The sequence below is a fragment of the Myotis lucifugus genome, unplaced genomic scaffold (genome assembly GCF_000147115.1).
Source record: "Myotis lucifugus unplaced genomic scaffold, Myoluc2.0 scaffold_44, whole genome shotgun sequence".
Taxonomy (NCBI): domain Eukaryota; kingdom Metazoa; phylum Chordata; class Mammalia; order Chiroptera; family Vespertilionidae; genus Myotis; species Myotis lucifugus.
Window position 1 is genome coordinate 7,020,506 of NW_005871092.1, and position 17,104 is coordinate 7,037,609.

The 17,104-nt window shown below is 50.7% G+C and overlaps 1 protein-coding gene across 1 annotated transcript in view; it reads left to right on the forward strand.

The window, feature by feature from the left end:
* Positions 1-1,636: 1,636 nt before the first annotated feature.
* The window catches only part of LOC111825871 (pancreatic lipase-related protein 2-like), a 21,591-nt gene continuing 6,123 nt past the window's right edge, over positions 1,637-17,104 (forward strand). The window contains exons 1-9 of the mRNA XM_023753333.1: positions 1,637-1,688; positions 4,411-4,565; positions 6,269-6,394; positions 8,178-8,312; positions 9,017-9,128; positions 10,252-10,371; positions 11,896-12,015; positions 15,482-15,600; positions 16,071-16,200. Of these exons, the coding sequence (XP_023609101.1) occupies positions 1,640-1,688; positions 4,411-4,565; positions 6,269-6,394; positions 8,178-8,312; positions 9,017-9,128; positions 10,252-10,371; positions 11,896-12,015; positions 15,482-15,600; positions 16,071-16,200 (1,066 nt within the window). The 5' untranslated portion in view covers positions 1,637-1,639. The remainder of the gene's footprint in view (positions 1,689-4,410; positions 4,566-6,268; positions 6,395-8,177; positions 8,313-9,016; positions 9,129-10,251; positions 10,372-11,895; positions 12,016-15,481; positions 15,601-16,070; positions 16,201-17,104) is intronic.

Consider the following 17,104-nt stretch of genomic DNA (forward strand, 5'->3'; position numbering starts at 1 on the left):
GATGGTATGTTTTGGGAAGAGGAAACAGAATATGCAAAGACCCCAGGGTGGGCACTTTCAAAAACTTTAAACAAGGCCAGACAGGCTCGAGCGCCTGGAATTCAGTGAGCAAGAGAGAGAAACTCTGCCCTGCTGGTGTGACTCAGTGGTTGAGCATGGACCTATGAACCAGGAGGACACAGTTCAATTCCAGGTCAGGGCACATGCCCGGGTTGCAGGCTTGATCCCCGATCCTGGAAGAGGCAGGCCGGGCCACCTCCACCTTCTTATCTCCAGGTCAAATACAGTCCACCCAGCTCAGAAAGTCTTTGGAAACAGACTATATGGTTTCCAAACAAAGCTATCTCTGTAAACAGTGTTTGTTTCACTCTTTCTTGCTCAACAAAGGGCTGCCTTTGCTTTTGTTCTCTGTCCAGGTCCTTTGGCGGCAGCTGTCCACCCAGCCCAACCCCGGAGAAGAGGAGACAGGTGTCCTCATACCCAGGTGCTTCCCAGGAACAGCAAACGAGCAGACCCCATTCCTGCCAACACCTACAGGCACCAAGACGGGCTTGGGCTCCTGTTACGAAGGGATTCTGAACACGAGGCTGGTGTTCCCTCTTCTCACCTCGGAAACACAATCTTTGGCAACTGAACCTGTAGATTCAGATTAATGGGGTCCTTTCCTGTGAAGCATAGGCACTCCATCTTGCTCCTGTAACCTTGATGTTGCAAAAACTGCTATTTGAAATTGTCCACTAAACATAGATGGTCCTTTGTTCTATGAATTAACTCTGCTATTCTTGGTTCTGTAAACATGCTTGCTCAAATAATAGGGAAAAGAAGCTCAATTACCTGGCCTTGCAAGCCGCTCTGCTGCCATCCCTGGTTACTGCCATGCCAGGTGTGTTTGACTTATCTAAATGGTACTGTGCTCTAGGCTACAAGCTTCCTGCAAAATATCTCCCACTACATAGGGCTCTTTGTAAAGCCTGCAAAAGGTCCGGAAACCCCATATTTAGGAGAAAAATGAACTGGGAAAGGGAAAGCTTCCTCCATATTAGTTTGCTCAGACTCTGGAGATAACTCATCTGAGGCCACCGGTGTAATAAAGACTCCAAATTTGGCTTACTGATTAAGGTGTCCTCTGTTTAGCTCACTGATTTCCAATGTAACACCTGTCCCCAAAGTCTGTTTTTTTTCCCTTCCGATCTCACTTTAAATAGCTCTCCTCCCTGCTGAGCTGACTGTATGTGTTTATGATAATCTCAGTGCAAAGCACACTTATCTATCTTCCTGTCCTTTCCTCTAAAGAGTCCAAAGGACAAAGCCTGGTTATAAAAGGCCACGGCCACCCGGGGCCTGAGAGGAGCACAGGTGTCACACAGTAAGTCATGGCTCTGCCCGGGCAGGGCGCTTGGCAGGGTTGGGAAGCAGGAGGGACATGGCCCAGAGGGAGCAGCCACTGTGCTGGGAGGATCCTGCATCCGGGTTCCACAGAGGTGCTGCCCTCTCCCCGTGTGGGAGGCCTCAGCCTCAGGGTCCCCGCCTGGAGGGACAGTCCGATGGGACCCAGGCACCGGGCTTCCCTGGGCTCCAGGCCCCCTGCCCTGTCTGGGTTGGGCGATGGTCCCCACTGTCTGTGTTTTCATCCATGTAGATGCTGCCCTCCTGGATCATCGGCCTCCTCCTGCTGGCCACCGTCAGAGGTGAGGGTGCTGTCCCATCCCGGTGGGGAGGACGGGACCGTGCCTGGGCTGGCTTCCAGGTGGGGCAGCTAGAGGCCTCATCATCATTATCATCATAATGAACAGCGTTATCATTATTTAAAGAAAAACAACAATTGCCACCATTTGGGGAGTGTTGGCGCTGTAGCAAACACAGGGCAACATCTTGGACACAGATGACCCTGGGGACCCACCTGCCCTTTCCTCCAGCAAATGGCTGTGATGGGGTGACCCAATTGGTAGGCTGTTGGGCAGCGGAGTTGGGGGAGGGTGCTCTCGACAGGCCCCCAAGACCCTCAGTCCCTTGCTTGGACAAGTTTGTGTCTGCAGCCTACGCTACATGGATGTGTCCCGTGGAGAACTGTCCCTCCTTCCCCATCACTCCTCTCGCTGTTGCCACCTCTGCCTCTCCAGCTCCAATCTGAGCCTTTCCTCTGGCCTCCCTTCTGCTGGGCTTCCTTCTGCACCAGGAGTCCTCCTTTCCTCCTCACCTCACCCAGCCCACTCTTGGCCTCCCTTCCATCTTGGCCATGCAGCAGGACCTGACTCCAGAGAGCAGAGCCCACCCGGGTCTGGCTACTCCTCGGGCCTTTCTGGCCCCTCTTGGTCTTCTTTGCTCCTCCTCTGCCTCCTCCTGCCCTAAATGTGGGCGTCCCTCAGAGGTCACTGCCGGCGCTCTCCTTGCCTTTTCCTGTGGCTTCCCCTTTGCCCATCCTCTGCTCCCCACACCCCCCATCCCCTCCCGCCCCCTCCAATTTCCAGGCAGCTCCACCAGGGCCTCCCACCAGGTCTCACACTCACTTGTCCAGGCTCAGGCACCTTCCCTAACCCGTCTCTCCACCCTTCCCTTCATTTCCACTGTCACCCAAGACTAGAATGCCTGTTTCCTCTCAGACCCACCACCCCTGTACTGCCCCACTCCAACCCCCACCTCTCCCAGGCTCTCCTGCCTCTGAGCCACCCACGCTGGGTTCCTGAAAACACCTTCATGGAGCACCAGTGTCACCACACTCACCAGCACCTCCACTCACTATCCACCTAACAGCCCTGGCTCCTGGCCCTGGCCTTCAAGCTCCTGCATTTAGCAATTTACCACCTGAAGCAAGAATTGCTTTAGTCTCCACATCCCTTCTGCTGGGACTGGTCTGTCTTCCTAGAAGGAAGTCAAGGTCATCATGATTCCTTCCCTGTTAGATTTCCGCTCCTTCAAGGCAGGGTTTGTACCTGATGGGTCTTTCCATCTCCTCAGTGCCTAGCTTTATTCCCAATTAAACTCCCCCAGTTCAAATCCTGGCCCCACCATTGGCTGTGACCTTGGGCAGCTTACTTTGTCTCTCTGTGCCTTGGTTTTCCCATCTGTAAAATGGAAGTAATTCCTTACTCATGGGCTATTTTGAGGCTTAAAGGGAATAATGCTGGTGAAGCGCTAGTGTGGTATCTGGCACAGAGTAAACAGTTTACTCTTCCTTCAGGTGTTAAAAACTGATAATTATTGTCAGTTTTTGAGTGAATGGCCAACCTCTGACACCATCCGTTTCAGAGTTGAGGAAGCCTAACGGAGAAGAGCCATTGAAATCCTCTGGTTTTGAGCATGCGCCCTGAGTGAGCGCTCTCTGTAGAAATGCTTGTGCTGTAGACTAGAGCAGTGGTTAGCAAACCACGGCTTGCAAGCCACATGCGGCTCTTTGGCCCCTTGAGTGTGGCTCTTCCACAAAGTACCACGTGTGTGCACGCATGCACAGTGTGATTGAAACTTCGTGGCCCATGGGCAGAAGTCGGTTTTTGGCCTGGGTGAGTCTATTTTGAAGAAGTGGCATTAGAAGAAGTTGGGGTACATTCGCTGAGGTCGACCCCTCAGATTCAGTATGTTTTTGAAAAGGCCAGCTTAGGAGTACCCTAATTAAGTTAATAACAATGTACCTACCTATATAGTTTAAGTTTAAAAAATTTGGCTCTCAAAAGAAATTTCAATCGTTGTACTGTTGATATTTGGCTCTGTTGACTAATGAGTTTGCCGACCACTGGACTAGAGGAAGGACCCTCAGATTTGGACGAGGTTATTTGGATGATCAGTTGCATGTATTGAGCCCCTATTGTATACAGAATGATGCAAAACTCAGTCATCCCTGGCCTTAAGAAATGTACCTTTTCTGAGAAAAACAGGGAAAACCTGAAATGGCAGAGAATAATTGGGGGACAGTGTGCGTCAAGGGGTGACATGAAGACAAGGGGATTGGACCACACCCAGGATTGGCTGCTGTGCTGGGTGTGGCACTGGCAACAGGATCATCACAGCAGCATCTCTGAGCTACAGAATCCCAGGTGCTATCATACCTGATGCCGGGTGATGGCATGTAAAGGGCCGTCTGGGGCTCTCCCGGAAGATGTAGTTTTAAGGCAGAAGGTTTCAGAAAGTCTCAGCCAATCCCCCTCTGGCCTGATGATCAGGGTGAAAACAGCATGAAAGAAGCACTTCCCGGTGCCCCCCTGTCCTCCCTGCGAATCAGAATCGCCCACGGAGGAGCTGGACATGAGTACAGGCGATTCTTGTCTCTGTGGAATTTGGGGAGCACTGACAGCAGGTGGAGCCCAGCATTGGCCTCGCCAGCCTGGGCTGCACCCTGAAACGCCTCCTGTGTAGCTGAGGCGAGGTCGCTCCTTTTCTGAACTCACAGTGTCCCCTGTGCTGCTCTTTCTGCCCCAGGAAAGGAGGTCTGCTATGAACCTTTCGGCTGCTTCCCAGATGACAAGCCATGGGGAGGGATCGTACAGCGGCCCCTGAAGCTATTCCCCTGGTCCCCCAAGGACGTGGACACCCGGTTTCTTCTCTACACAAATGAGAATCCCAACAACTTCCAAGTAAGAGGGGCCTGGCGGGACTGCAGGGCGGGTGGAGTGGGGCGCCCACACTGGCGTCTGCACGCAGTTGTCTAAGGAAAAGGCAGGGCCGTGGGGTGGTCAGGGCGATGCTCCCTCTCCACTGGCAGCCACCTTAGCTCTCAGGATCGGGAACCCCTGATGAGGTCTATGGGTGCCGGGCCCAGAGACGCCCACATTCCACACACTGTGCACAGGCCTTCCTGGCACTGACCCCCGGTCCTGGGAGGAAGCGGGTAGGAGCAGCATTTATGGGGAATCCAGGCCTGGTGTGTCCATCTTCTTCCTGCACTGGGGGTGGGAGGAGAGAAGCCGCTCAGGGAATGAGGGTGGGGGTGTAAGTCCTTCCTGATGAGCCAGAAGACAGGTGTGGGAGAGGGACTTGTTGTTGTTGTTAATCCTCACCAGAGGATATTATTTCCATTGCTTTTTAGAGACGGGAAGGGAGGATGGAAGGGGAAAGAAAGAGAGAAAGAGAAAGAGAGAGAGAGAGATGGAGAGGGAGAAACATTGATACATTGATGTGAGAGAGACACATTGATTGGTTGCCTCCCATATGAGCCCCAACTGGGGCTTGGGATCAAACCTGCAACCCAGGTGCAAGCCTTTGACTGGGAATCAAACCCGTGACCCTTCTGTGCATGGGCCAATGCTCTGACCACGGAGCCGCTCCAGCCAGAGTGAGAGGGGCATCTAACCACAAAAGCAAAAAGGGCCCTGGGAATGACCTCCAGTCCCCAGAAGGCCTGCGGGTGGAGGCAGGACAGGCTCTTCCAGGTGCTTAGAAGTGACCAGGAAGAAGGTGCTCAGAGCTCAGCTGCTCACAGCTCCACCCCTGACAGTTTGGAGAGCAGGTGACTGGCCATCCATCCCTGAGGCCAGCTGCGGTGGAATTCTTGCTGACAAACTCCCCCTTATAGCCCCCAGCTGGGAGTCCCCTTGGACTGGTGGTTGGGCTGTTTTTATCTTCTGGTGATTCCTCAGGCGTGGTGCCCAGGGGGCTGGTGAAGGGGCCCCTGGCATGTAGGCGTCAGTTCTTAAGTGCTACAAGCTTGAGGTGACCCTCATGGCTCCACTGAGCCGCATCTCCCCTCTTTCTGGTGCTTCTGGCCTGGTGTCCTTCACCATTTCTGTTCTAGAAACATCTTCCACCATCTGGGGAAGCCGAGGGGTCCCTTCTCAGGATGATGTATTTAAATGCGAAATAAAACACATTGGATTGCAAAGGAAACCAATTATATTGAAAAACAGTTATCAGATCATTTGAAATGATAAATATATGTCACAGTCACATATATGCTGCTTTATTATTATCTCACTAAATAACAAGATCCACGGGTTGGTCTAACTATGGCCACTACAAATAATAATGAGAATAACTGATTTTTAAGACATCTGTGATCACTGTCCTGTGACAGGAAAATACCTGTGACTCCCATTGGTGACAGAGTGCTGGTACGATGACCGTGGCTTTTTGGCAATTTCATAATTAACAGAAATGCTAGGAAGTCCATGAACGTGGACTTTCTGAATCCTGTCCTCAAAGCCCAGGGCAGGAACTCCTGTTCTAGCCCCACCCAACTTCGTGGGAGCTGATCCCGTGACCCAGTCTCCCTGGAACTGTCTCTCACAGCCCATTGGCTTAGAAAGGCCAATGTCCCAATTCACCTTTCCACTTTAACCAGCGGATCTCCTCCACGGACCTGGCCACTGTGAAGGCTTCAAACTTCCAACTGGACCGCAAGACGTGCTTCATCATCCACGGCTTCATAGACAAGGGGGAGGAGAGATGGCTGACGGACATGTGCCAGGTAGGGCCCTGCCCCCGGCCACTCCCCGCTGAGACCAGCACCCGGCACCCAGCTTCAAACACTTTCCAGGTCACTGCCCCCGAGACTGGGAACGCAGACAGTCCAGGGACAGATGCTCCGTCCTCAAAAATCCGAGGAAACCCCGGGTCCTCCAGTGCATCCACTGTCAAGTTCTCCCGACCCCCTGACCTCTAGCCCATCCTCTGTTCTGGAGACCAAAGAGACCCAGAGCCCAATCAAAACGCCCAGAAGCAGAGGCGTCAGCAAATTCCCTGGCATTGGTCTCGGGTGGTTTATGTAAAGCCCCGTGTGACATTAGAAACCCACGTAAACATGGCCCCTAAGACCCTGCTGTCCCACAGAGCTCTCTGTGAGGGCAGAAAGGCTCCATGGCGCATGTCCCAAACAGGAGCCACTGCTCCCCTGCGCTCACCCAGCACCTGAAATGTGGGGAGTGAGACCAAAGACTTGACTGTTAAATTGTATGGACTTTCATTCATTGTAAATAGCCACCTGGGGCCAGTGGCCACAATATTGGATGGTGCAGTTCTGAAGGTATCAGAAATGTTAGTGATGAATTATTATTCATAACATCCATTTTCTGAGCACTTCCTCTGAGCCTGACACTGTGATCATTATTTCACAGTCTTTGTCTCATTTGACCACCCCCCGCCGCAAGCTATGTTGTGAGAAAGGTAGAGTTATTTTTATAGATGAGGAAATTAAGGCAGGAAAACACTTGCCCAGACTTGAATCCAGAGGTGGGAATGCAAAGCCAGGTCTCCTGTGTATAAAATACCACAACCTTGTATCTCCAGATTTAGTCTTCAGGAGGAGCCCACCGGCATGGTTTCAGTTTAGTCTGCTCTGGGGGAGACCTCGAGCTGCTTCTTCCCAAGGGTGGGCTGCTCCTCTGGCGGTTTGGGCCTTCACACGTTCCCCCGAGTCCCAGAAGGATGCCATGTGAACGTGGAGCTGCGAGAGTCAGGGGGATGTGTCCATCCCCATGCAACTCCTCCCTGCTCACTCCCCGGGGTAGTCCAGGCCATCCTCCAATGAACAGAGGCTCTGCAGTGGCTCTTCCTGACAGGTATTTGGTCTCATCATGGGACCAGTCTGTGCTTGGGCAGCACACGGCGGCCACACCACATAATGTAAAAGATGCACATGTGGGGAGAGTTGTAGCTGCCTCCATCTACACGTCATCTCATCTGTTAATACCTTCTAGCCTCATGTACGCATTGTTGGGAACATAACAGCAGCCCTCCTGTGGCTTCAGCACCTAGTACAGTGGCAGCAAACTTAGTACAAGTGGCAGCCAACTTCCTGTAAAGGACTGGGTAGTAAATAGTTCAGCATTTGCAGGTCATATGGTTTCCACTCAACCCTGTTGTTGCGCCAAAGCAGAGGGAGAGAATATGTAAACAAAGGGGTGTGGCTGTTCCCAATACAACTTGATTTATATGAGCAGGTGGATCTGGCCCTCCCATAACAGTTGGCTAAGCCCTGATGTAGTAAGCGGTCCTTTTTCTGCCTGGCTGTGTCAATAACCATCTGGGAGACCTTCAGCCAGTCACTTACTCCATCCAGGCCTCAGTGTTCACATCTGTTAAGTGGGGATCAGGAACCGAGTTCCCGGTGAAATGGTGAGGATTAGGACAAGTGGGAGGAATATGAAAACTCTGACACATGAGATGCTTGGTGGCTGTGAATTCCTGTCTCTGGAGTGTGCGGCCTGTGCCTGTTAATACATTGGATTCTCCCTCTTGTTTTTTCTCCCCAGAGAATGTTTAAGGTGGAGAAGGTGAACTGCATCTGCGTGGACTGGAGGCGTGGGGCCAGGACAGATTACAACCAAGCCGTCCACAACATTCGAGTCGTGGGAGCCGAGACAGCGTTCTTAATAGAAGGGCTGTCGGTAAATCCTCCTGTGCCCCATCCTGTGGGGAGGGCCCCGAGGGGGCAGGCAGACCCTGTGCACCCAGAGGCAGCCTGGGGACTGGTGCGCAGGGGCTGGGCTGGAAGCCTGGACACACAGAGGGGCGTTTCTTAAAGTGAAACTGCAGCCTTCCCCTCCTGGAGTGACCTGAAGATCCCTAGTGGTGTCTGGGGCAAAGGAACCACTTTGGGCCTCGGTTTCCCCTTTTGAAATAAGCCATCCATGGAGGCTGTTCTGGGAATTGTCAGGCCAGAAGATGGGTCTTCTTTCTCAGAAAGGGGAAAGCCCCTACTGCCTTCTGGAAGGTCTATTCCTGAGCACCCAGAGCTGGGCCCGCTACCCAGGCTCTCCAGGCAGGCCCAGGCCCTGCGGAAGGGGAGGGAGGCCGGGGTGGGTGTGGATGGATCAGGCAGCGCCCAGCCAGGCTCCCCAGGTCGCGTGCAATGGACACAGTTGCCTCTGGTAGCACTGTCGAAGCCCCCTCTTCCCCACTCCCTCGTGCCGCCCCAGCCTGCACAGCGGGACTGGGGACTCTGGAGACTGCGCTGGCCCAGGGTCGGGTCACGCTGTCCTACATGGTCCAGGAGCCAGGTCATTCCTCCAGAGACCTGTCCCCATCCCCTTCCCCAAGCCAGGGGGTCTCCACCCAGTCCTGGTGGCCCTGACCCGCCATCCTTCCACAGACCAAGATGGGCTACAGCTTGGAGAACGTGCACCTCATTGGCCACAGTCTGGGCGCACACGCGGCTGGCGAGGCGGGCAGGAGGCTGGGAGGCTCCGTGGGCAGGATCACAGGTAAGGGGTGCGGGGGTGGGGTGGTGGGACAGGGGCGGGCATGTAAGGCAATGGAAGCCCAGACACACACACATCTCATGGACAAGGGCGCCCCCACTGGTCTACCAGCTGCACTGATTTTAGGTGCTGCCACACTTAGATTTAAAAAATAATTGCCCATATATTGTCATGTGAATTACAAAAAATATAGGATTGTAAATAAAAATACGTTTATTAAAAAAGAAAAATATACTAGCACATTCAACTCATGACTTCAGGATTATTATTGCTAGAGTACGGCAGATTTTTGAGCAGTGAAATGGTTTTTTAATACAAATTCATCAGTTCCACAAATATTAATTGTCATGGCTCTGCCAGCTACAGGCAGAAAATGAAAGTAGCTGAGACCTGTCACAGGAAGCACGCAGAAGATCAGTGGTTCTCAACCCTCTGGCCCTTTAAATACAGTTCCTCATGTTGTGACCCAAGCATAAAATTATTTTCGTTGCTACTTCATAACTGTAATGTTGCTACTGTTATGAATCGTAATGTAAATATCTGATAGGCAGAATGGTCTTAGGCGACCCCTGTGAAAGAGTCGTTCGACCGCCAAAGCTGTCGCGACCCACAGGTTGAGAACCACTGCAATAGATAATAAGAATGAATGAATGAGTCACTAGGCAAAGGAAGGCACACAAGACATAGACACAGACACCGCTGAGTCCCGTGTGTATGTAACTGTGCAAACAGTGTGATGGCGGTCTCCTTTGCCCAGGGCTGTGTGCTAGGCATTGGGGGAAGGATGGGGGATTTATAGATTATGTTTACGGAGACTTTTTCAGATTGCAAAGTTCTTTCTCTTATACCTTTGGGTGGGGTTTTCACAATAGCCCCATAAGGTAGGTTGCTGTTATTCCCACTTTCCAGATGAGGAAACTGAGGCTGAGGGAAGACATGCCTTTGACCTGGAGCAGAACCTGGGCTAGAATATAGGTCACTGAGTCTGTGGGCCTTGCTCCTCTCGCCCTCTGCTTCTCTTTGAAGATGAGCTGGGCACAGCCGCTGCTTCAGGCAGAAAGCCGCATGGATTATGTGGGTCCAGGGGTTGGAACCTGGTTAGTCACTGTCCACCTCCCCCTTTCAGGACTGGATCCTGCACAGCCATGCTTCCAGGACACGCCCGAGGAGGTGAGGCTGGACCCGTCGGACGCCATGTTTGTGGATGTGATTCACACAGACACCTCACCCATAGTCCCTAACCTAGGTGAGTGCCTCACTCCACCTCTTGGTGACCAGGGCTGTAACCGCTAAGAGTAGGTCCAGGGGTGGTATTCAACATGGTTAACTACAGTAATAGCTTGGATGCCAAGCAGTCGAAGTGGGTGCCAGCTACAAATCAACAGCCAGCCCAGTGCCAGTGGTATCAGCCTGTGGCCCCAGGTAGGTCAGACAAACACTGGTGTAGCCAATGGAAGGCTGTTGCTCAGTCCTCAAACCCTGTGACCTTCCCTAGGCTCCACTATCCATTCCTGCTCTGGTGGGGAAGGGGGTAGGGGATGTGTTGAGGGTCCTCAGTGCTGCTGCAGAGGTGGGAGAGGCTTGTGCCAGCACTGCTGTGCTCACCAGCCAGAAGCCAGGCTCCCTGCTCCTTAGGGCTACCTCCCTTGGAGGCGGGATAGGCTCCCTCAATCTTGGCAGTTGTGAGCACGGCTTCTGGCTGAACTGTGCTCACCCCGTGGGAGCGCACTGACCACCAGGGGGCAGCTCCTGCATAGAGACTCTGCCCCCTGGTGGTAAGTGCATATCATAGCGAATAGCCCTTCAGCTTTTCGGTCGTTTTGCATATTAGGGTTTTATTATATAGGATGCTTGACCTGTACTTGCAAAATGCAACGTTAATTTTTGAATATTTTGCCCACTTATTTTGTGGAAACTTTGGTTATAGTGTGTGTTGTTGGAAACGAAATATATTCCTTTATTTAATGCTTCTAAAATAAAATGGGTGAGTTGTTATTAGTTTAAAGAAATGAAAATTTGAAATAAATAAAATTATGTTAAAAATTAATATTACATAAACTCAATGTTCTTTTTTCAATATTTTCTTATGTAACACCTCATGAAACATGCCAACAAAGGGTATGTTTTTAATAATAGTGATGGTTACCATGAGCTGCATTGGACATCTTGTACATAATTCCTCCTTAATCATGGTAACAACCCTAGAAAGTGGGCATTATTATTACTGTTTCATAGCTGAGGACACTGAGGCTTGAAAAGCTTTAGTAATTGCTTGAGATCACGGAGTGTGTAAATAGGACCAGGATGTGATCACGGGTCTGTGTGCTTAAAAAGCCAACGCGTCCAGCTGTTATGCTGGGCTCTCAATACAACAATGAGATCTCAATATAACCTTCTAACATGGAAATCAAAATTTCAGAATGAGTAAAGGAATGGGAATTGCACCAGTCCTGATAGGTGTCTATGATGCATAATGGTATCAGGGGATATCGGTATTGTTCACAGCCTTCCCAGGACAGACAGACAGACAGACACACATGCAAATGCACATGTAGGCATGCTCACTGCCTCTGCTCACTCCTACTTCCTTGTCTTGCTACGGGCTCATCTTGGAGAGGGATCTGTAAAGCCCAGTGGGGTGGCTGTGCTGAGGGGACAGTTTGCCAAGAAGACTCTAGCTCTGGTCGGAAGGAGTCAGACGCTCTCTGGGGCCATGACCTTGTCCCGGGACCTCTTCCCTCCCTGCTCACCGCCGCTTCCGATGTTTCAGGTTTTGGAATGAGCCAGAAGGTGGGCCATCTTGATTTCTATCCAAACGGGGGAAAGGAAATGCCCGGATGTCAGAAAAATATCCTTTCATCCATCGTTGATATAAATGGAATCTGGGAAGGTACGTGCATTCGCAACACAAGATGGCAGTGCCCTCCGTGGGGAAAAGGCAGGATGCATGGCTGGGCCCTGGTAGCACTGAATTTGCCTCCACGTCCCGCTCATTCTGTCCCCAACCTTGTCACAGCGCCATGAGGGAATTACTCTGCTTATCCCCAGTTTACAGCTGAAGAAACTGGGTCTGAACAGTTATCAAACTTGCCCAAGGCCACCTTATATTAAAGTTCAATTTCTGGTTGCAAAGTCCCAACCTCATACCCAATCAAACCTGGGACCCTTGAGTCTGCAGCCTGTGTCGTCCTCCTCATGAGCATGCTGAGGCCTGAGCTGGACCGGCACGTTGGCAAATACCAGTTCTAGCTGTGCCCACCCCCACTCCAGCTGCTTGCACCACTTGCTCCTTGAAGGGCGCCCACAAAGACTTGCAGGGCTTTGATGTTTTTTCCCTTTGCTGTGGGCAGGTGCTAGGATGGGAAAGGGACTGAGCTAGTAAAAGGACTGAGTGGGGACAGGATCCGTGGGTTAGGGAACGTTTGGATAGAGCGGGCAGAGGCCTGGAGGTCTAGGGGGGATGAGGCTTGTGCGTGTCAGTGTCAGAAATTTCAAACCTGTAGAGAATTTTTCTGAGTTTATTGGAGCCAAACTGACGACAATTGCTGGGCACCAAAATCTCAACAGACTGAGAACATGCTCAGGAGAACGGCAGTTTTGTGGCTTATTTTATACATTAGAATAAAAAGAGGAGACATAGGGGTTCCATGAAATCCACGGGTGGTAGATGAGGGAGGGGGGGGAAAGTAAAACGGGAAATCTCTGGAATTGGATAAAAAGTAAAATAGAGAGACACATTCTTTTACATTGGTGGGAACAGGATAGCTAATGAGCAACATTGACAGCACATAGAGGTGGTATTTGGGGAACAAGGTCACAGTGAGGGGTTCTGGGGTCTGGTGCTCTTATAAGGGGGTGCCCTGAGGGATCTGGAAAAGATTACTCTGATATTTAAAAGGTGCGTTTTCTTAGATGCAAAAAGAAAACAGTTTCACTTAAGTTAAAGGTTCCTTATCACCCTGGCCAGATGGCTCAGTTGGTTGGAGCTTTGTTCTAGATACCAAAAAGGTTTTGGGTTTGATTTCTGGTTAAGGCGCATATCTGCGGCAACTGATTGATGTTTCTCTCTCATATCGATATTTCTCTCTCTCCCTTCCTCTCTCTCTAAAATCAATGAACATATCCTTGGGTGAGGATTAAAAAAAAAAAAAAGATTGACCTTTGTCAAGGAAGCTACAGGCCTGGGACAGGACTACCCTCCATGACCAGCTTTTAATTAGGAATTTTTATGTTCAGCTCACCCGACGTGGTTACTTTCGGCCTCTGAGTTTGTAAGGCCACCATGCAGGCCTCCCCTGAGTTTGTCAGGTTTAATATGTGGCCCCTTTTTTGTCCGCATGAGGTCTGCGTTTACGTGAGAAACAGGCTCAGTCCCCCTACGATTAGGTGACTTACAGCACCACCTCCATCACCTGTCCTTGTCTGGCCTCTGCTCTTCTCCTGTTGCCTCTCCCTGGAGACCAGGCTTCATCTCCCCCTGCACATGGAGGCTTTGAGTCAGCCATCATTTCATTTTAGTGTTTATTTGTCTCCGCTGGGAGTTGCCCGGGCATCCCAGACACCCCAGTACCCTGCTCAGGGCTGGCCCAGAGCAGGCGCTCAGTACAGCCCACTCCACTGAGCAGAGAGGCCTTCTGTGGCATTGAATATTCCATGTGCTTAATGTGAACGAATAGAGTGGATAAAGCAGTAGCCCACATCCACCGTCAGCCAATGGAGCCTTTGAGCGCTCTGCCCAGCACCAGGTAACTCCCGGGAAGACCCAGCTGAAGGAACACTGAGTCACCATGAGGCTGCATCTCCCAGAAGCCACCAGCAGGGCCCACATAATAGCAAGGAGCCCAGCTTTAATTAAAGAGGCAATTCACAGTGAACAAGCCCACAGGATGTGCTTCTATTCTGTGGGCTCCCAGTCACCCAGGCGCTGGGCTGGAGAACAACTAAATCCACTTGCCCCTCTATTATGGATCCCAGGGCAGCAATTCTGGATGAAAGAAACAATTAAGGTGGGAACAAGTTGTGTTGTCTGGTAATGAGTGCTGTTGCGGTAGTCCCTGGGCCCTGGGGCTGGCAGAGCTAATCCACCAGCACAAAGAGGACCCCCAGACCTCCCAGAAGTGGTCCCCAGGTATGTCTGCGTCACTGTGCATCACGCCATGGGAGGTTTTGTACCAAGGAGCTGGAGAAATGAAAAACAACAACAACAAAACAAAAAAACCCCTCACAATTATTCAAATAAGAGGACTTGGCCATAACTGGTTTGGCTCAGTGGATAGAGCATCGGCCTGTGGACTGAAGGGTCCCAGGTTTGATTCCGGTCAAGGGCATGTGCCTTGGTTGCGGGCACATCCCCAGTGGGGGGTGTGCAGGAGGCAGCTGATTGATGTTTCTCTCTCATCGATGTTTCTGACTCTCTATCCCTCTCCCTTCTTCTCTGTAAAAAATCAATAAAATATATATTTTTAAAAAAGAAGACTTGGGGTTAAAGAAAAGGTTGGTAGATAAAATGCAGTGACACAGTGGCCTAGGGCTCAGGGGACCTTGGTCTCCACTGCTTTCACCTCAGGCTTTCTAAGGAGGAGGAATTTCTCAGTCTGGGGCCATGGGCACAGAAAACTGCATTCCTGGGATAGGCCAGGCAGGTATGGTTTCTGGTTCTCAAACTGGGGCCCTCTGGCCCAGCCCTGCCCACAGCAGCCTGTGGTCGGCCTTCACAGGGAGCAGTTTTAAAGAGAGAATGCACTGCTGTCATGTAAGCATGGAACATTGTCATGTCAAAGTCAAGATGCAGGTTTCTCATGAACAATCAGAAGACCAAGCATCTGGACCTTAACATTCAACAACTGGCTGACAGTGTAAGATTCCTTTTGAAAGCTATTGCCTCTCTCTCTCCCTCTTTCTCTTCCCACCACCTCTCTCTGTCTCTTCTTTCTGTATATATTTTTCTCACTCTCCCCAAGGCCCCCAGCCCTCATCCTTTACTTCTGTCAGATGCTTGGCCCCTGGAGGATTGGACACACGTCCTTGTTAGAACTCGTCCCTCCCCAGCAGGTGCCTACTCCTGATTAGGACCTGCTCAGCCCACTGGCACGTGGGGGAGGGGGAGTGGAAAGAGACCAGAGCCAAACCCCATGACTAAAGAAGCCCCCAGATACCACCTCTATGTGCTGTAAATGTTAACTACTTGCCCCACAATATGTCAAAGTCAATGACAGGAAGTTGGAATTGTGACCAAGGCATTCGGGAATGCTGACTCCCCTCTATGAAATGAGGAAGTGCCTCCTTATTCAGATCAGAACTTTCAAGCTTCAAAAGTGAGAGTCTCCTGTGAGCTCCTGTGGCTTTTGCTTCCTCAGGAACCCGAGACTTTGTAGCCTGCAATCACCTGAGAAGCTACAAGTACTACTCCAGCAGCATCCTCAACCCCGACGGCTTCCTGGGCTACCCGTGTGCCTCCTACGAGGAGTTTCAGAAGGTGGGTCTTACCAGGGGCCTGGGGAGGGTGGGGTGGCTCTGTGGTTGTTGGTTTTGTCCCTGTGGCTTGGAACAGAGGAGAGATGTAACTCCACGACTAATAAGAGGAGGTGCTGGTAACTGTGAGCCTCTCAGAGCCTTCTTCCTCCGGGGAGCGGGGTGGGCAGGCGGCAGATGGCACAGACCTGACCCGGTGGGGGGGCCTTCCCTAGATCCCCAACTTTTCATTCTGAAAAATTCTCAAAGGATACCTGGACGGCATGAGTGAGATGGATGCATTAATCAATGGATAAAGTAGATGGATAGATGAATAAAAAGATGGTTAGATGGATGAGTGGACGATTAGAGGGAGGGAGGGAGGGAGGGAGGGAGGGATGGATGATGGATGGATGGGAAGATGAATTGATCAATTGAGTGAGTGAATGAGTGAAAGGCCTACCACTCACAGACAAATTTTTGTTTTTCCACCAGAATGGCTGTTTTCCTTGTCCAGTCACAGGATGCCCCAAAATGGGGCACTATGCTGACCAATTTCAGGGCAACACCAGCGCTGTGGGACAAACGTTTTTCCTGAACACAGGAGCCAGTGGTAACTTTACTCGTAAGTTTCCATTGTACCCATTTAAAAGCTGCAAATGATTTTAAAAGGTGTATCAACCTTGTTAGTTAGGACCCTTGGTAGCAATGGATAGAAACTCAACACCAGCCAGCTTAAATGATAATGGAAGGACGGTAGAATGGCATGTGTCTTGCCTCTCACGTTCACCCCTTTAACCAATAATCCTGACCAGCGGAGTAGGTCGACCGTGAATGGCCCAGGCTGGTCACATGTCCACCCAACCCTGTGGCAGGAAGGACGGATCCATTAACAGAAGAAGGAAAGATGGGGAAAAGGCACCCCATGATTACCCACCATGCTAGTCCCCCTGTTTACACACAGGTGAGTATGCTATGGTTTTTGGTGTTATTTTGCCCAGCTTCTCACTTAAAAAGAAGATAGAAAAAGCATCAAGATTTGTTTGTTATAAATAATATTACACAGTGGCTGAAAAGAAGAGCATTTATTTTCCAAGGGAGTTTTACATTGAGAAACATTTATGCAGCACTTTACAAAACACTGTTTACACACAGTGTTTCATCTAATATTTGCGACACTTAACGTAAACGATAACAGATGGGAGTATCTATAAAGTCTTGCAAGCATATTCTTTTAAATCAGAATGCATCTTAGGAAAATGCTTGCATGTGTGCGGGAGAAGGTATTCAAGGATGTTCACTGCAGCATTGATTTTAATACCAAAAGAACGCGGGGAGAAAGCTAGATATCCATAACTTGTTAAACAACCACATCCTGTATGTAATCATTCAAGGAAGGATCTAGAAAACCTCTAAGGAGGCCGTGGGCAAACTACGGCCCGCGGGCCAGATCTGGCCCATTTAAACACTTTATATAGAACTAAAAAAAAAAAAAAAACATACAACACAAAAGGAAAAGACCGTACCCT